We start from the raw sequence: 20935 nt of genomic DNA, 5'->3' as shown, positions 1-20935 counted from the left end.
GTAGCAGGGCAGATGATGGTCAACATGCCAAGAGATTAAACTCCACAGGTGATAGAAAAACTGCTGTTGGTTGCAGGCTTAAGCATGTGCAAATAAAATACACACACACACATTTCACACAGACTCATGGTCCACTGCCCTCTGTGTTCAGTGGAACTGGCTAATTGTCAAAGTAGACCACAAATCCCACTCTGACCTGAGTCTGGGAAGCAGGGTTGCGCTGTAAAAAACAAACCCCAAGCCAAACATTCATTATCTTAATTTAAAGGGTAGATTTTAGATGTTAAAATTTCACGATTTACTCCCCTGCCACTATCAAATCAATGTTCTGTTTGTTTAAACATCTGGACTAGCCAGACAACAGCAACACAGGCTCAGCCAATGGGGTGTGTTTTGGGACATGGCTATTTGTTTTCCAACCAATGGAAGACAAGAGTCTTCCTCACTTCACACACACACAAAAAAAATGTCTGACAAAAAAAGCACTGAATGATTTCAAAACAGCTGTTTTTGGTAGATTGGCACATTTCAGAAAGTTTTGTAGAGCTGCATCATCCAAATTTGGGAGTAGGCTATAAGTAACATTTCTACAAACTGGGGAGTTTCTCAAAGATAAATTGTATTATGATTGCAAGGATGGAGGATGAGTTTGTCAACAAGCAGTCAATCTTATATTAACTAAGCTTGACAGAATAAGATTCATTTCACAGAGATTCAGATTCAGAATAGTATTAGTATTGATCACAATAACTCAAGGACAGTGAACATGATGTGAGGTGCTTTGAAAACACTGGCCTCGGTTTAAATACAGAGAGAAGCTATACTCAGGACATCAACAAATCGAAGGGAAATGAGTGTTCCTTTTTCTCCTGTGTATCTCCTGCGTGTTTGTAATTAAAGTGTATTCACAGTATTCTCCCCACTCACTTTTTCCAGCCACATGACTCTGTCAGTCTTAAAAGAGTTTCCTCCATGGAGAACCGAGAGAACAGTACCAGCTTCTAGCAAAAATTCTCCAGCGAGCATCTGGTTGGGGGGAAGAGATGGTACAGATGAAAGGGAAGTTTAGAGTAAGATGTATTCCATGTAGCAAAGCTTAAAAGAAAAGAAAAAAAAAAAATCACATGCTTTGGAGTCCAGCTGGACTGAACATGAACAGCCTGAGAGAACAACTATGTTTATGTACCAAGAAGAAGCATTTCCCCAAACATAAGTGTTTTCGGCTCAGGCATTGTGTGGCCTTTCTGCGCCTTTCCTTCCCATTGTGCACCAGTTCACACAACCACAGCATTAAATGGAGAACTAAGGGTACGTTTACACGACAACGATATGCTTAAAGGTGAACTAAGTAACTTTTTTTTACCTTAACCGAACAGCTTTGGAGTCATTGTAATGTTTATATTACTGATTTCGTGTTGAATGGTGGTCGTCTCGCACCCCCTGGTGCCTGTGAGCCGCAAAACCACCCTTGCAACTTTGGGCCGGAGGGCTAGGAAGTATCGTGTGATATCAGGTCTCGCGAGGTAACGAATTGCTTTACGGCAAAAAACAGATCTGATAAAATTCTGATAAAATGAGCATCAAACAGAAATAAGCCGGCGCCGTATACATGTGGTGTTCGAGGCGCACATACAATACAGACTGCCGACAGTTAAACAAGGCGCGCGCGCAGCTCTTAAAGGGGCCATACCTTATTTCCACTCGTTACAGCGTCCATCCTACTGAACAGGTACCGGTGTACAGGGGGAGGGGATCCGGCCGTGAGTGCGAGCCATCTCTGCGTGAGTGCTGTTCACGACAGTACAAGTACTCCACAGCGACTCTAGGGGTCGCTGTTTGACAAAAACGGAATTCCTACTTAGTGCTGCTTTAAAACGGAGAAGTATTTCCTTTGAGTTTTCCGCGTAAGGGCGACACCGTTGTCAAAACGATCCTCATCCACGTGGATCCGCGAAAACGACTAAATACGCTGAATTCTGCTGACAGGCCATTAAATGGTGATGAAGACTGAACACGTAATACGCATGTGCATGACGTCATCGTTTTCAAAAACTTGCACTCTGAAACCCGTTTTCAAAAGTTTGCGTTTTTAGGCACCCGAAACGCCGTTGTCGTGTAAACGAATGGCCAGAACGCATAAAAAGTTTTACGTTTTTAGTTGAAAACGGTGTTGTGTAAACAGCACTTAAAGCTCACATCTTGTTGGTCTATAAAGGTCCTGCCGGGAGAGACTAAATTACAACGCCAGGCAGCGTTATTTAGAGAAACTGCTTGTCACTAAACTGACTGCAGCGGCAATGAGCACTTAGCATGATTTCAAAAGCAACACATTTCAGCACCAGATCGCCTTTTATTTAACACAAACAAACGAAATTAATACTCTGCTAGTCAATTAAAGTTGATGAATTTGTCAAAATGTTTCGAAATGTTTCAAAAAGTCACTTTTTCAATGGCCTACGACTCGCATCTACGGTAAATATCCGATCTGTCCGCTTACATGGCAGGTGCAAATGCACGTAGGCCTATCCAATTCATATCAGATTCATTTCCACATATGAATGAGCCCTGAAACCTCAAGTATGACTGAGCTCTCGCAGTTTACAGGTTTGTGGGTTTGTAAGTCTTGCACCCAGCCACAGAACAATTGTTCATAGCTTCTAATGACTTAAAGCTTCTGAACTCTTGCATTGTGTAGCCATTGATACCATAAACCAGGGATATGAAAAAATTCCTTTCGCTTCCTCTTTCTCCATTTATTTCCAAGAAACTGCGCCGTATCGCAAAAATTCCAACAAATATCAAGCTGGTGCTATTTCTCTCGGCCTCATTGTCGAAGTACACATGGCAACGGATAGCATATCCTTCTAATATGGCGACGACTTCCCGAAATGCAACGCGGAGTGAAAACACGAAACATCACCTTCTCATTCTCTATTTGGTCACATAAAAAGCAGGACAAACTCAAATTTATGTGAAGTCTTCGCTTCAACAGGGTACATCATGACCATTCATAAGAAGTATTATGTTAATTGTCCAGACTAGGTCCTGTTAAGAGTATTTAGTTAACAAGGGATGATGAATAGGTCATTACAGAGCTCATTAATCACTCAGCCCATCAGCAGTCAGATGATCAAGTGTCAATCACCTGTGCCGTCCACACCAGACAATGCCTGCTTCTGTCCCAGCATCACCCCTGGGTCAGGATGTCAGAATCAATATGTTAAACTCATTTACGATTAGCAATTGCTAAACACACTAACTCACACACTTAATTCAACAGGGATTGCATTCACATGCAGTGGGGAACACTGTGACCAAGCTGAGGGGCACGAGAGGACTGAAGGTATTTCAGCTTTCCATTAGTCTCCAAAAAGCCATACAGCCTGAATTAGACAGGTTAGGGGGAAAAAAGCCAGACCTGATTGTTGGTAAATGACATGATGCTCATTGTTTGTCCAGATCTGTTCATTATTCCGAAAAACACGCAACAATATTGATATCTCTTGCTCCAGGGCCATTGGTATAGAAAGCTCCCTTATGTGTTGACTGAAGACAAACTGTAATGGATTCAATCTTCAGCTGCTGGAAGAGAAACCACAAATCAGCTCTGTGAGGTCTGATCTTCTTTATCTAACATATTCATGGTTTCACTTGGGGTCAGTGCATCAACGGTTGCAGTCAAACAGCGGACACTGCTGCATATCATGTAAACAAATCCAGATTGGAACTCGATCACGGGCCGTAGGGGGTCTCTGAACATCAGCACCTATAGTGCACAATATGAGAAACTTCTACTAGGTTTTGTTTCACATGTTTTCCATGTCATATTGAGTAACTATAACAGAATAAACACAATAGCATCACTTCACAGCCTGTCTAAATCCCATTTCAGACATTTAAGGGGCGTCCACAGGACATCCAGTCTATTGTCCCGCTCGGCTTCCCTCTGATCTCTCTGAATTAGTGCTGCTGTATGACAAAAAAAAAAACTTTAGGACAAGGCTGGACAATTGAGTCTGAGGCAGCAAAATAAAATCATAAAATCAAAGCCCTGTGAGCTTAATAATGTTTGACAAGAAGGTCAATGTTTGCAGTAAAGCTTTATCAAAGGCTCTGCTGTTCACAAATGTGATCTCTATATTGTATGGCAGGCAAGATCCACAATCTATCATATTTCCCCTAAAGAAATCACTGAAAGTAGGGGAAGAAGTCCCAATGCTCCCAACACTCACACATAAACCCACACACACATAACTCACATTACTGTAGGCGTCCATTACAAAGCAATACAGCTCAGACGAAGGCCCGTTCACACCAAGGACGATAACAATAACGATAATACATAGTTTTAAAAAACATTCTACATTTAGAGGAATAGCAGAGTCCATACTAAAACTATAACGGCACAGAGGAAAGATATAATTGGAATAACTTTCAAAGGAAACATTGACAGCCAATCAGAATCCGTCCTGCTTTAAAGAGCTTGAGCATTTAACGCGACAGGCGACGTAACGTCAGTGTGCACTTATCAAAGTGATTTCACTCGGCGGCCATCTTTGAAACGCGTCTCGGGCACGCAAGTGCAGCTCCTATTTGTTTGAATGGGGAAAAATCTAATTTTCCAAAACTGTTCGCCAAGCTTCCAATTAAATTTCATATTTGAAATCACCAATAAAATGTGACATCTCGAATCATGACAGAAAACTAAATTTTTCAGTCTGGATCAAGCTAATGCGCATGCGCAGTGGAAGCGCGCGTCTGAAGTACTGCAGTGACGCGATGACTTTACCAATCGCCGATTGGCTCTTATTTAGAAGGCGGGACTTATTCCGCCATATTGAGCGTTGCACTTTTCCCCATTCAAAACAATACGAGTGACGCGTCTTGTGTAATTCTATAAGTCTTGAATGTTATCATGCATTGGTGTGGTGGATGCTTATATAGTTATCTTTATAGTTATTGTTCTTAGTGTGAATGGGCCTTAAAGGTAGGGTAGGTCGTTTTTGGTCTAAAAAACTTTTTCCCAAATTTGTTTAAACTTTCTATATATATCAATGCATAATTAAAATGTAAGTACTCTGATAAAAAGAGTATAAAAATCGAGTGACTCTAGACCGTTTAATCTGCACTAAACACAGCTCATTATTTCCTTCCGGGACGAAACAAAGGATTGGCTTAGGCGACTGTCACTCTCTCGCAACCATGGCAACACCCCCGCTGCTACATGCGCTGCCCACATGCGCGCACTCGTTTGACTCGAGGAGGGTAAGAGACTAGTAAGAGACACAATTACATGCAAAACACGGCGTATATGTTATGAATCTTACACGAAATTCACCTTCATCACAGTGTAACTGATTGTAATGGGAAAACGTGTATCAATGCAACCTGTTTTTAGCTTTGCTTTATGTTACTAGCTCGTTAACGAATCAAACTCAATATATTTTAAACTTTACCAGTATCGATATGCTAGCTTGATAGTGAGTACTAACAGCCATGTTAGTTGTTTATATTCATAATGATAAAGTTAGGTATTTTATTATAGTCTGACATGATGTCACTACATGCACTGCTCCTCTCCGCTCGGCGCTGGTAAGCGCGTCCTCCAGCTGTGAGCTGTCGGCATCGCACGTTCATGTGTTTTGGGGGCGTGGTTTTGGAAGGCGCCCAGAATGGAGGGGGTGGAAGTGAATGGAGATAAGTAGCTGTGTTTATTACAGCCCTGAGAGGACTACAGACACTCGATTTTTATACTCTCTTTTCCAGAGTACTTACATTTTAATTATGCATTGATATATATAGAAAGTTTAAACAAATTTGGCAAAAAGTTTTAAAAAAAAATCCTACCTACAATACCTTTAAGCCTCATATTGATTATATATGTGTAATATAGTAATTCTTCATGGAATAGAATTTGTTATAAGTTTTATGTTTTAAAAAGACATTCCTCCCAAAAAATGAAAATTCTGTCATAATTTACTCACTCTCATGTAGTTCTGTATACGTTTCTTTCTTCTATGGCACACACACACACACACACACACACACACACACACAGTAGGCAACGTTTGAAGTGGATCAAAAAAGTTCATCAAAGTTGTCCTAAGACAAGGCATTGCTCAAAATTCATGTATAACTTTGATGAAAGGTTTTGATCCACTTCAAATGTTGACTACTGTCAATATATATATATATATATATATATATATATATATTAAGAACGGAATTAAGAATTGGATATGTTAAGAACGTTTGAGACACAACAGAAAACATTGAACCCCAATGACTTTCATCAGGACAAAAAAACAGACATTTTTCAGAATATCTTCTTTTTTGTTCTGCAGAAGAAAGTCAGTCATACAGATTTTGCAGGACAATCAGTAAATGACTGTTTTTCAGTTTTTTTCAATTTTGTGTGAACTATTTCTTTAAATGAAAAGCATGCTGTGATATACACGAAAATGTGCATTCAGAAAGAGAGGTGACAATGATCTCTTTTCCAAAATGGCAAAGAATTCCAACATACAGTCTTCAAAATCTCGATCCACATCCCTACGGAAAAGGAAACCGCCACACATGGATACGAATCAGAATGTCAGACAACATCCTGTATCTGCCCAGAACAACAAAAAACTCCCTTAAAATGATTAATATCAATGACCCTGTCACCTGGAACAATCAAGACCTCCATTCCACAAAGCAAGACAAATGCAACAAACAGGCCATCATACAGTGAGAGGTATTTGGAGGCATTTCAGAAAGTATTCAGAATCATTTTGTATTGGAAATTTGGAATGAATTAAGAAAACAGCTCTGATTAAGCCAATTGCCCTAATTCAGAACAGTTTATGTAAAAACAGCTATCCACAAAAAGACTCAGATCCACAAGTATGTGATGTTCAGATGTGGGCTGTGTAAAGCTATGTCTGCTGACCCAGTCTGGACAGGTGCGTTTGATTATGCCGGCGTGCTTTAAAGAGGCTCTCGAGGGAGTTTGGTCGTCTTTGAGGAACTAATCGCATATGTGCCATATACAGCTCATGAATCACGATATGACTTAGTCTAAAAAAAACTTCTATATCTATATGGACATATATTTTTGTAGTAGAAAGCAAAAATTTCAACCATCCTAAGACTGACTTTTTTTGCACACCAATCTTCAGACAGGATGAGAGGCGTACAACAGCTAAATAAGTGGAAATGAATAATAATTAAAAAAAATTTATAATAATATTAAATAAATATTAAAAATAAATATATATATATAATATATATATATATATATATATTGACTGTGCTATCAGTTCTTAATAATCATAATAAAATGATATATAAAAATAATTAATATAACAATATAACATGGATATATATACACACACACACACACACACATATATATATATATATATATATATATATATATATTATATGACTGCAATCAGTTCATTTTCTTCATGCTTAAAAAAAACTATTTTTCTTTTGACTCTACTATCAGTTCGTTTTCTTTCTTCATGTCAGACAAAACTGTCTGACTTCTGAGATCCTCATTATTTACAGTTCCTCCTTTAAGCTCAAAGAGGTTAATGCACCCAAACAAAGCTGAATATGCCAAAACGATTAAAAACCAAGAAAAATATCACCCTTGCTCTAACATTTCTGTTTTCACAACAAAATTAGCCACAACGATGAATGAAGCTGCAAATCTGACCCAGCCATTTAATCCTCTTTAAGAGCGTCTGATGGTTAACACTGTTGCTGCTTCACACACACACACACACACACACGCACAATTACACACGTACAACAACTAAACTAAAACATCTCACTTCTCTGCACCAATGCTGCATTATTATTTTTAGCTAAAGTTGCATCAGAAGCAAACCGGAGTGAAAGCGGAAGGTGAGGGTGTATAAGGAAGACATACTTCTCTTCGTTGCTAATTCAGTCTCCAGACACACTCTCAGAAAACGATGGTAGGACTCCATTTCCCCGGCCGAGATGCGGATCAAGGAAAAGGACGCTCCCGTCCCACATACCGAGCAGTGGGACGGGATGCTCTGATAGCATAGAGAGCCATCCATACTGCAGCACAAACCCAGAACACCCCTGCTCATGCTCAACTACGGCTCTCTGGACGACACACTAGCTGTGTGTGGCTCCTGCGTAAGCAGTGTGAATTGTAAAGTCACAGAAAAGCAAGGACAGATCAGAATAAGTGGTCAGAAGCGTTGCGGTCTCTGGATTAAGAGAACTATTTTAGTTCACTTCTCCTGTGGCGGATATACTTACACACACACACACACACACACACACACACACACACACACACACACACACACACACCTCCACCTGAGAGCAGCACAGTCTCTCCCTCGGAGCTGTCACTACACAACATCCTAACACACACACACGGGGACTTTTTATGGGGACTTTCCATAGACATAATGATTTTTATACTGTACAAACTGTATATTCTATTCCCTTACACTAACTCTACCCATCACAGAAAACTTTCTGCATTTTTACATTTTCAAAAAACATCACTTGACCAAAAAAATGTTGTCCCCATAATAGGGTTTACCAGACCACACACACACTTTAACCCACCTGTCTAAACAAGAACACACCATAGGCTTCTACAGCGTCAGAAACGTGCAAATATCTTTGTATCTTTGTATTGTATCTTTACTTGTCACTTATCTGCCTGTAGAAGCAAAGATGTCCATTTAAGGCTCCAGTGACTAGCTGTTGTATCCCTAAATCTACCAGTTAACACACTTTTCTGACAGTGCATTGTGGCTAATTTGAACTTTTTGCATTTTTAGAATGAAATAAATTAGAAAAAATACATTTTAAAATATTAATTTGTCATTTTTACCGGATTTAGCGGATGTCCGGACACAATTTTTCAATGTTTTTAGTGGAAAATCTTACTGATAGTAAGAAAAATGATTAGCAGTGCATACTCAGTCTCTTCTTCATCGTAATAATTCATACTGTCCCAAGAGACTTTCTGCAGCAAACAGTGCTATTGGTTGAGTGTGTGTGCGCCATTCTAGTGTGTGTTGTTCCTAAAAGAGCTCTCAGTGAGGCACTACGACTTTCTGTTTTACACAGAAGAACACAAAAGGAAATAATGACCACTCTTTTCCACATAACTGGGGCTGTCAAGCTCTAAAACAATGAAAAGCATTATAAAAGAATCATAGTGTCATGATTCTGCCCTCGTGTCCTTGATTTTCTCTAGTCTTGAGGCAGGATCATGACAGAATCATGTTTTGTGTGCAAGGACATGGTCTTGTGTTTTCAGCCATGTGCTTGTGTTGTCTCGTTACGTTACCCCGCCCCCTTGTTATCCTCGTCTCGTCATTATTGTCTAGTCAGTTTCACCTGTCCTTGTCTAGTCTGCTTCACCTGTCTTTGTCATTAGTGTTCCCCTATTTCATCCCCTTGTGTTTGCTGTCCTGTGCCGGTTCATTGTGTCACACTTTGTGAGAGTCTACCTGTGAGTACCTTGTCTTTGGAGAATGTCTTGATCTTGTGTTTGCTGTTTAATAGTCTAGTGTTTGTCAAGTGTTATCTAGTTTAGTTATCCCTCGTTTGTATTGCCTCTGTTTTGCCCCCTCGTGGGCTTTATTTTCCCCTGTTTTTCTGTTATAATAAACGTTGTGTAATTGTCTACCGTCTGCGTTTGGGTTCTTCTGCTATCCTCATAACAGAATGAACCGGCCAACAAAGAACCCAGCAGACAGTATGACCTCCCAACTCCAGTTCCAAACGGAGTTCCGTGAGCGATGCTGGTTGTCCGCACCAACCAATGGAGAACGGGTCGTTTGCCCTATCCCGTCCCAGGGTGAGCAGATCATGAGGGATTATGCCCGCCTCTGGGATCTTTTTTCCCGGGAGGTTCCGCAGGCTTCTTCCTCGGGCTCTCCACCTTCTGCCTGCCTGTCAGCTATTCCCGAGGGTCGAATGGTAGGCGTCGTGACGCTTGGGGATCAGGCTGGCGCCCTCACGACTCCTGGCACTTCATCTACCCCCTTCCGTCTTCGAGGGAGAAGAGGGAGGCGAACCTCGTGGGACTCTCCTTCAGAGTCCTCAGCGTCGGAGTCTATCCTGCCAGAGATAACCCCTTCTTCGCCCGACACAGTTCCCGCCGTGCTTCCCCAACCCGTCTCAGCTCCGGTGATGGTCGCTGCTTCTCGACCTAAGAGAAAGAGGAGGAAGAGGGGAGCCTCCCGTTCTTCGCCCGCTGCAGTCACAGAGCCCGCCGCAGTCACAGAGCCCGCCGCAGTCACAGAGCCCGCCGCAGTCACAGAGCCCGCCGCAGTCACAGAGCCCGCCGCAGTCACAGAGCCCGCCGCAGTCACAGAGCCCGCCGCAGTCACAGAGCCCGCCGCAGTCACAGAGCCCGCTGCAGTCACAGAGCCCGCTGCAGTCACAGAGCCCGCTGCAGTCACAGAGCCCGCTGCAGTCACAGAGCCCGCTGCAGTCACAGAGCCCGCTGCAGTCACAGAGCCCGCTGCAGTCACAGAGCCCGCTGCAGTCACAGAGCCCGCTGCAGTCACAGAGCCCGCTGCAGTCACAGAGCCCGCTGCAGTCACAGAGCCCGCTGCAGTCACAGAGCCCGCTGCAGTCACAGAGCCCGCTGCAGTCACAGAGCCCGCTGCAGTCACAGAGCCCGCTGCAGTCACAGAGCCCGCTGCAGTCACAGAGCCCGCTGCAGTCACAGAGCCCGCTGCAGTCACAGAGCCCGCTGCAGTCACAGAGCCCGCTGCAGTCACAGAGCCCGCTGCAGTCACAGAGCCCGCTGCAGTCACAGAGCCCGCTGCAGTCACAGAGCCCGCTGCAGTCACAGAGCCCGCTGCAGTCACAGAGCCCGCTGCAGTCACAGAGCCCGCTGCAGTCACAGAGCCCGCTGCAGTCACAGAGCCCGCTGCAGTCACAGAGCCCGCTGCAGTCACAGAGCCCGCTGCAGTCACAGAGCCCGCTGCAGTCACAGAGCCCGCTGCAGTCACAGAGCCCGCTGCAGTCACAGAGCCCGCTGCAGTCACAGAGCCCGCTGCAGTCACAGAGCCCGCTGCAGTCACAGAGCCCGCTGCAGTCACAGTGCCCGCTGCAGTCACAGAGCCCGCCGCTGTGAAGGCGGTCCCAGCACCCGCTGCTGAGAGAACAGTTCCTGAGCTAACTTCTGAGAGAGCTGTTTCCGAGCTCGCTGCTCCAGCTCCTGAGAGTACTGCACAGGAGAGCGCTTCCGAGTTTAATATGAGCACTACATCTGAGTCTGAGTCGATTACTTCTCACCCTGTCTCCTGTCCTGTGCTGTCTCCTTCCCTGTCCCAGTCAAGTTCCCCCAGCGCTTCTCCACGTGTCACCCTGTCTCAGTCTGGTTCCCCTATGGCTTCTCCTCGAGTGCCCCCATCCAAGTCCGCCCGGAATCCTCGTCCCAAGCCCTCATCCCGTGGACCCAAGACCCCCAGCACACCCATCCACCCTGGACCACCCCCCATGAACTCTGTGTTTCCTCCGCCACCTCTTCCTTGTTTATTATTTTTAATGTTTCATCCTAACCCTGTTGTTGTGTTTTCGTGTTTGCCGTTACTGTTATTTGTCATGTTTTGTTGGTTTGTGTCTGTTTCCCAGTCTGTCATGTCTCGTGTTTGATGTCCTCTTTTGGAGCGTCTGGTAGCCGCTCCTTAAGGTGGGGGTTCTGTCATGATTCTGCCCTCGTGTCCTTGATTTTCTCTAGTCTTGAGGCAGGATCATGACAGAATCATGTTTTGTGTGCAAGGACATGGTCTTGTGTTTTCAGCCATGTGCTTGTGTTGTCTCGTTACGTTACCCCGCCCCCTTGTTATCCTCGTCTCGTCATTATTGTCTAGTCAGTTTCACCTGTCCTTGTCTAGTCTGCTTCACCTGTCTTTGTCATTAGTGTTCCCCTATTTCATCCCCTTGTGTTTGCTGTCCTGTGCCGGTTCATTGTGTCACACTTTGTGAGAGTCTACCTGTGAGTACCTTGTCTTTGGAGAATGTCTTGATCTTGTGTTTGCTGTTTAATAGTCTAGTGTTTGTCAAGTGTTATCTAGTTTAGTTATCCCTCGTTTGTATTGCCTCTGTTTTGCCCCCTCGTGGGCTTTATTTTCCCCTGTTTTTCTGTTATAATAAACGTTGTGTAATTGTCTACCGTCTGCGTTTGGGTTCTTCTGCTATCCTCATAACACATAGAGGTTAAGCACCCTATAGTTCTTCTTGAAGCGTTCATGAGAATGCATGAGAGAAGAAGAGATTCACGAATGTCAAAGTCGCTTTGGATAAAAGCATCCGCTAAATGAATAAATGTAATGAATCATTCTTTTTGAGTCACTTTTCAATCAATCAGTTGATCTTGTTTACAAAATTGATTTGAATGATTCGTTCATGAATTTGACTGGTTCTTAAAGGGATAGTTCACTTTGAAATTAATTTTTGATATGTTTTAGCTTACCTCCAGTGCATCCAAGATGTAGGTGTCTTTGTTTCCACAGTATCTTCAATTTTGATAATTTTAGGTAAAACCGTTGTTGTCTGTCAGTCATACAATGGAGGTGAAGGGGGTCCTCCTCAAAGAGCAGTCAAAATTAAACATTATTTAATGACTCGTAAATGTAAGTACACATTGATGCCCTAAGACACGAAACGAGTGGTTTTTGTGAGAAAACGAACAGTATTTATATTGTTTTTACCTCTTGTAACCACAGCCATGTCCAAGTTATCTGAGGGCGCGGACGCTTCCGTGTGTGACGTGTACGCAGACTGGTGCATAGTTAAACTAGATGTCGCCTTGGCGACGGCAGTTCATTGGAACGAAACCTTAGCCAAGGCGACATCTAGGGTATATAATCTATGCACCAGTCTGCATACACGTCACACACGGAAGCGTCCGCGCCCTCAGATAACTTGGGCATGGCTGTGGTTACAAGAGGTAAAAACAATATAAATACTGTTCGTTTTCTCACAAAAACCACTCGTTTCGTGTCTTAGGGCATCAATGTGTACTTACATTTACGAATCATTAAATAATGTTTAATTTTGACTGCTCTTTGAGGAGGACCCCCTTCACCTCCATTGTATGACTGACAGACAACAACGGTTTTACCTAAAATGATCAAAATTGAAGATACTGTGGAAACAAAGACACCTACATCTTGGATGCACTGGAGGTAAGCTAAAACATATCAAAAATTAATTTCAAAGTGAACTATCCCTTTAAGTTCAATTCACAGATTCAGTAATTTCATCGTTAATAATCATCTCTGAAGGGGAAGATTAGAAGTAAAGTATATCTTTTCGAAATAAGTACAAGAACCTGATATTTAATAGGTACACTCTAAAACATGCAGGGTTGTTTTAACCCAAATTTGGGTCAAATACGGACAAACGCAAACGTTGGGTTAAAAATGTAATTAAAAAATGTAACCCAATGGCTGGGTTTGTCCATATTTGACCCAAAGTTGGGGTGAAACAACCCAGCATTTTTTACAGTGTACTAGTATCTAATGAACAACTACTAGTATATAAAAAAACATGTACTAGTCATAATTGGAATACATAGTCAAAACTGAATAGGTGATATCTGAATGATAGATTCCCATAGAAGTCAATAGCAAAAAAAGTTTACAAAAATCCTTACATTTCGGTCTGTTACTTACACAATCGTGTGGTTTTAAAAAAACTTGAGACGCGTGGACCACTTTAAAATACTTTTTTTTTTTTTTTGGTCATTTTGGAGCTTGACATCCATAATGTGGACATAGGATATTCTTCAAAACTCATGTTTTGTTTTCCACATAACACATAAAGTCTGTTTGTAAAGACATAAATGATTGAATTTTCATCCTCACGTGAACTATCAAGAGCTTCTGACATTCACCCCCTTGACCCTCACTCAACTATGTTAAGAAAGAAAGTGAACTTTCTTACTGACTCAACAAAACTCCACAGCAGGATTATGAAGAAGTAAAACCGTTCCGAATCACTGGAATAATTACTGGCACATTTTTCTGGTCACATTGCTGTGCGTCTAATCATTATTAAGCCCATAAACCTCTTTTTATTTTTTTTCCCAGAAACACCTCTCAACACCCAACCAAAGCCAACAGAGCTGTAACTCTCAAGAAATGACAGAAATGTGTATGATTCCCGAAATATAAACAAAGAGAAACACAAAAAACATCCACATTCTTCCTCAGGCACAAATATCTTTAAATCGTCCAGTAAAGTTTGACTCACACATAACTGAACCCATTGTGCCGCAAGAGGTCCCAGGAGCCGCAGTGACCCACAAACTCCCTCACTCCTCGTGTCTCCTTCAGGACGTGTCTCCCTCCCGAGAGTCTAATAAGATGTTACCGGAGGAGCATGTGCCTCTGAAACGCAGGTAACGCATTGACATGCTTTCTACAAATATCTTTGAGAACGCAAGAAGTGCCAGTAGTTTCCTCTTCCTCTCTCTCCCAGCGAGACATTCATCACTGCACAGCGCTCTGTGGTTAAAGGACGTCAGGAAGAACTTCTCACAAACACACAGATTCCTTTTCCCCTCTCCACCCCAAAACAGAGCCCCGCTACACACACACACACACACACACACACACAAACCCCTCCCCGCAACCCTCACACATGAGACGGCATCATGTGGCGCTGCCTGTTAAATCTAAACCGGAGGACTGCACTTTTTTCAGTCCTTTTGACAGTGGAAAACAGATGTAATATGCTAAATTAAGAAGCAAAAAGTGGGAAATAAACCCAAACAGTGATTTCATGGATGTTTGAGCGCCCTCTTGTAGGTGTGCTAATGTTTTATGGATTACTTCTTCAGACATTCCTGTGGATGGAAACCTTTGTGCTTGTAAAATATGGCACTCTTTTACTCTGGAGCCGTCTGGATCTCTTACTAACGCACTCAAAAACAAGCGTATATGGAATGTCTTTAAATTGAGAATAAAAGTGTTCGCTTTTGGGAAAAGTACTGTGCAGTATATGGTACAGTAAGCTAGTGTGCAGCATGGTAACATCCTAGAACGGCCTGAAAACTCTCATTATGGATGTTTGGTGCAAGGGGGTCAGTGGAAAAGAGAAAATAGTGTAAGAATTTTTTTTTACATTATTATTAGAAATTATGGCATTCATAACTCATTTATTCTATTCAGATGCCATCATTTTTAATGAATACATAAATACATTTTATAACATGGTATTCTAAATAACTCATCGGAAATTGTGGGATTAATCATTCATTTTATTCTATTGACTTGACAGTTTTGTTTTTATTTTTTTATTATTATTATAAACAAATGAACCAAATCTGACATTATGGCATTATAAATACTCATCATAAATCACAATATTATTATTATTTTTTTATTGACTTGCCATAGTTTTTTTTTTAATATATTATATTATATTATTAGACATTATGGCATTAATAATTGATTTATTTTTATTATCGTTATTATTATAAACAAATTAACCAAATCTGACATTATGGCATTATAAATACTCATCATAAATCATGATATTATTATTTATTTTTGTATTGACTTGGCATAGTTTTTTTATTTATATTATATTATATAATTAGACATTATGGCATTAATAATTCATTTATTTTTATTATCATTATTGTTAAAAACAAATGAACCAAATGTTACATTATGGCATTCTAAATACTCATTGGAAATCATTATATTATTTTTTAATTTTATTTTATTGACTTGCCATAGTTTTTTTATATATTATTATTAATAACGTTAAACAGACAGACTGACTGACTGACTGACTGACCGACCGATTATATATTCAACCCATATCCATTATTAATTTTTATAAACTGAAACGAGCTATATAATTTGGTTATGGGCCGTAACAGTCCTGCGTGGGATTCTACACACCTGCATTCCTAAAACACTGCAATAATGGTTGAGAAGCAAGTTCTTTCATAAATACTCTAAAAGTATGCAATTTCGGACACACACATGATCTTAGATTGAAGGAGAGACCCAAGCCCTGTCTATGGACCCTATAACTGCAACATCACAGAACACTTTAGCAAACAAATAGCAACACACTGGCAACCACCCAAAACACACCAAAAATCAAATATTACCTAAGAACTTCCAATCTGAAACCATTAGTACTTACAGTATGAGACAAAACCAACAGATGTACAAGGTGTGTTGAGAATGTGTGTCAGATTATGACACCACCAGTGTGTGTTTGCAGATAATCTCAGTATCTGCTGTAATCTGATTACTGGGCTCTATTTTAAGAGGATCTCAGTGTGTGGTATATCTAACATGGATGTCATATAGTGACAAATACTGTACGCTTCACTATCTTTAAATCATCGTTCTCACTCTGTAGGGTCCAGCATCGGTGAGAAAGATTGCAAAACACACATCAGCACAATGAGAGAGGACGAGTATATGAATAAAGCTTTAGTGATTGAAGATCTAATGGATTCTTTTAGCTGAGAAAACGTCAAGAAAGGGAGTGTGAATATAGAATATTGATTTTAACAGTGCAGCTGTTCCAGGGATTGTACAGAGGAGAACAAAAGCAGATGGAGGGAGACAGGGGTGGTGTGGAGGGAAGGAAGTACGATGACCTTCCTATTGTTCACCTTTGAGCGTCACCACTCGCTGTTTTTTTTATGTTTTATCGTGAGTCCAAGTCTTTGGAGATGCTGTCACGCGGATGGCAGCTCGCAACAAAGACAAGTTCAAGGATTTGAGGCCGTTTATAGAATTTTAAGAGTTTATGTCACAACCCAAATGCAGTCAGGAACTGCATTTGAAGCATAAATGAACAGACAAAACTGTAAGAAATAATTATTGTTTTATTTGTTTATATTTTAGGCATACAGTTTCTTGAAAAATGTCTAACTTCTGAAGCATAAAATAAGGGTTGGTCTCTTTAAGATTTACACATGAAGTTGTATTCAGTTCTGATATTTTACAACCATACTCTACCATGCTAAAGTTTAAGGTCAGTGAGATTTTATTTTTATTTTTAAAAAGTAGTTTTATTTGACATGAAATTGACATTTAAAGACATGTATAATGTTATAAAAGATTTTCTTAATTCTTTTGAACTTTCTATTTATCGAAGAATCCTGAAAAAAATGATCATGGTTTCCACAAAAATATTATGCAGCACAACTGTTTTCAATAATAATAAATTAATTAAATAATAAGAGATAATAATAATAATAAACATGTTTCTTGAAAAAAAAATTATCACAGTTTCCACAAAAATATATTAAGTGCTTTCAACATTGATAATAATAAGAAATGTTTCTTGAGCATCAAATCCTCATATTAAAATGATTTCTGAAGGATCATGTGACACTGAAGACTGGAGTAATGATGCTGAAAATTCAGCTTTGCCATCACAGGAATAAATTACTTTTTTAAATATAATAAATAAAGAAGACAATTATATTTTGATTTCACAGTATTACTTTTTTACTGTGTTTTCATCAAACAAGTGCAGCCTTTGTGAGATTTCTTTACAATTTTTTTTTTAAAAATCGTACAGACCCCAAACTTTTGACCGATAGTGTGTGTGTTGTTTTGTGGAGTGTAAAACAATGCTGTAGGACATGAAAAGGTCTTTATAATGTTTTGATCCGATACCTTTAATACATCAGGTTTGTTTTAACATCATAGCAATTGCAGCAACATGACGTTGTTAACTCGTTCTTGTGTGTTTTATAAACTTTTTCCACATCAAACCTGTACTGCGTTTAGCATCAACAAAATAAAATAAAAAAATAGCGAAATTCATCATCTTTCAAATTTAATAAAAGGGGATGGAGATTAAATATACTCCAATGTCTCTTATATTTTTTATACTTACACTCCCGTCCGAAAGTTTGGGGGCGGAAAAGAGTTTTTAATGTTTTTGAAATAAGTCTCTTATGCTCACCAAGGCTGCTTTTATTGGATCAAAAAACGAATATTGTGAAATATTATTACGATTAAAAAAAATTCTATTTGAATATATTTAAAAATGTAATTGATTTCAGTGATGCAAAGCTGAATTTTCATCATCATTACTCCAGTCTTCAGTGTCACGTGACCATTCAGAAATCATTTTAATATGAGGATTTGATGCTCAAGAAACATTTCTTACAATTATCAATGTTGAAAGCACTTAATATTTTTGTGGAAACTGTGATCATTTGATTAATAGCAAGTTCAAAAGAACAGCATTTACTTGAAATAGAAATATTTTGTAACAGTGAAAGCCTTTATTGTCACCTTTCATCAATGTAACACGTCCTTGCAGAATAAAACTTTTTTTTCATCTTTAGAACGGTAGTGTATATAGCTACAGTATCTACTGTATGTATGAATTAACTTGTACAATGTTTTTTTTGTTTTTTTTCCTAAAACAACTTACTCAAATCAAAAAATGGTCAAAGGTCTAATATAAAAATGAATGATATAAGCTAATAAATGCAAAAGCACATTCCGCTCAGGCCAGATCCTGTTATTATATAGAACGCTTGACTGCTCATCTGGCATGTTAAATATTCATGAGCAATGCAATACAGATCCAGAACGGTGCAGTATACCACTTTAAAATGAACATGAGAGTGATGTGATCACAGCTGACCAATGAAAAAGCAGAAGCTCTCAGTGTTTAGTCATCGAGGGCCGGATGGTCACATCTGTGACTCACTCAGACGCCGATACTCTGATGGATCGCCGGAGATGACGCTAATGCATTTACTCTTTTATTTTTATGTTGTTTACTCCAAACCAAAGGCAGGTTTGAGAGGCCATCCATTACGTTAAATATTTTTTTGCAACGTTTGGATATTCCAAGCTTCCAAAGTGCAGCTCAGAGCGGCGAAGCGAAAGCAAACGGTTTAATCATTGTTTAAAAAGGCCTGCACGGCACGGAAAGCTGAAGCAGCGGTGTGTGTTATAATGCGGATAATAAACTTAGGAAGCAGGGGCTGCGTGTTTAAAGCATGGAGTGTCTCCATGAATCAATATGGCTGAACTGGCCCATCTCAGTTTCCATGGCAACGGCCTGACGTCGCCTAAGGGCTGCAGTGGGGGCGAGCAGTGCCTCTCTCTCATGCGGGACAGCAGGAACAGCAGCATGGCACAATAACCTACTTCACTCACCGGGACGGGGAAGCACATGGATATTTCTGTGCTTTTGATGCCACCGTTTGAAATATTATACACGCTCTAGGAAATCGAGATTTCCTATTCGGCTAGATTTATACAAGCTGATTTTGAACATAATGCTGTGAATTCCCCCATAAGCTGCATTTATTTTCTTGAATTTTGAAATATATAATTGAATGTTGTACGAGTATGTGATTCTGACACAAATAGTCTCATTAGATGCCACTGATTAGCTGGTAATTCATGTGCAAAGAGATTACCATAACCTTAAAATAAAAAGTAATAAAATGAAATGATTCGATCTGCTTTTGGCACCAGATTCAGTGGAATGGAGCCTTATGCATACAGCCTGTACTGTAATAGACAAACGGCAAATAATAATTAACTATAATTACTATTATATTATATAAAAATATTAGTGATATTTAATGTATCCATATATTAATATAATATATTATTAATAAATAAATTGATTATATAATACGTCATATTATTCATATTGAACGATGTAATTATTTTTTTTAAATATTAATGTTGGTACTTTGGGCAGGTAATGCAGTGGCAAATTTTAAATATATTATATAATATTTAATAATATTATTATTATAAGTATACTATTTAAATCTAAAAGTACAAACAAATATGTGTTAAATTTAAAAAACTATTAAAATATGCATTTTTCTTTATTTTCTAGTTTTGCTGAAAATATTTCAAATTAATTGAACAATGTGATTCCGAAACAAACAGGCGCCAGACGTTACTAAGCTGGTGGTTCCTATGCAAACACATTGCCATAACCTCAAAAAATTAAGTCTTACATTATACAGCTAATAAAACAAACAAATAAAATTAAAAATCATTTTGTCACTTTGCTGCCCTAAAATCTGTGCTCTGAATGGCCCATGTTCACATTCTGCGTGTGATAACATGACATTCAATGGTAAAATAAAAAAAAAGAGGTCTAAGATCAAGCTTTGTGTCTATCACTATCCATCAGGAAACACCCGCAAACCTCACCTCAAGGTTTCCCCCAAATCCCAGAATTCATGTATTGCCCCTGAATCAGCGGCGGAAAAGCTCAACCACAGCTGTCACACACACCCCAAATACACTCACCAACATGAGTGAGGACACACTCCACCCTCTGCTGAAGCTCCAGTAGAGACATCTCCTCTTCCTCCTCCAGCTTGCAGAGCATCTCAGGGTGTGAATCTCTCCTCTCCTCTCCTCTCCTCTCCGCTCTCACAAAGCCAGCGGCCGCTCCCAGCCCTTGATGGAGATCTCCGATGGAAGACACCAGAGAGATGAATCCGGCTCTTTTGTTCTACAGTGTGGAGTCGCAGAGGGGCTCTGGTGATGTTAATCCTTCATTCTGAATCTCTGCGCCGGAGTGATGCTGGCTGGACTCTTCAAAGCAGCTCTATGGCTTCTATCCCGAAGACTGTGTGTCGGGAACCAGGAAGAGAATCAGAGGGAGGCTATACCTGCCTTCAGAGACACACGGAGATCCTCTCACACAAAACCTGGAACAATGGATTCAGTGGAGTGGAGCCTTATGCATGCAGCCTCTACTGTCAGTCAAACAGCACCCCTTATAAAATGTTTTAGTGATTAAAACTTATTATTATAATATATATGATATCATTAACTGTTAATATTTAACTTATTTATATATTCATAAATGTATTATTCATAAATGCATAACATAAAATGTGTTATTATTATTAATACAGCCTGTCAAACAGCAT

General features: G+C 40.1%; 1 protein-coding gene across 10 annotated transcripts in view; it reads right to left on the bottom strand.

Moving 5' to 3' along the window:
- mcf2l2 (MCF.2 cell line derived transforming sequence-like 2) overlaps nt 1-20719 on the bottom strand; it is an 82215-nt gene extending 61496 nt beyond the window's left edge. For 3 of the 10 annotated variants that reach the window (XR_008807246.1, XR_008807249.1, XM_056252779.1), the window contains exon 1: nt 20304-20719. Coding sequence is in view for 2 of the 10 variants with exons in the window: in XM_056252779.1 (XP_056108754.1) it covers nt 20304-20385 (82 nt within the window). In the remaining 8 variants the exon portion in view is untranslated. Of the gene's footprint in view, nt 1-14268; nt 14600-20303 lie in introns of those variants that run through there. The other 7 variants (XR_008807250.1, XR_008807247.1, XR_008807252.1 and 4 more) reach the window with 5 other exon arrangements.
- Between the last annotated feature and the right edge of the window lie 216 nt (nt 20720-20935).

This window comes from Rhinichthys klamathensis, unplaced genomic scaffold (assembly GCF_029890125.1).
Source record: "Rhinichthys klamathensis goyatoka isolate OS25496 unplaced genomic scaffold, OSU_Roscu_1.1 h1tg000098l_1, whole genome shotgun sequence".
Taxonomy (NCBI): Eukaryota; Metazoa; Chordata; class Actinopteri; order Cypriniformes; family Leuciscidae; genus Rhinichthys; species Rhinichthys klamathensis.
Note: the sequence above shows the minus strand (reverse complement) of the source record. Positions and strands in the feature narration are given on the sequence as shown.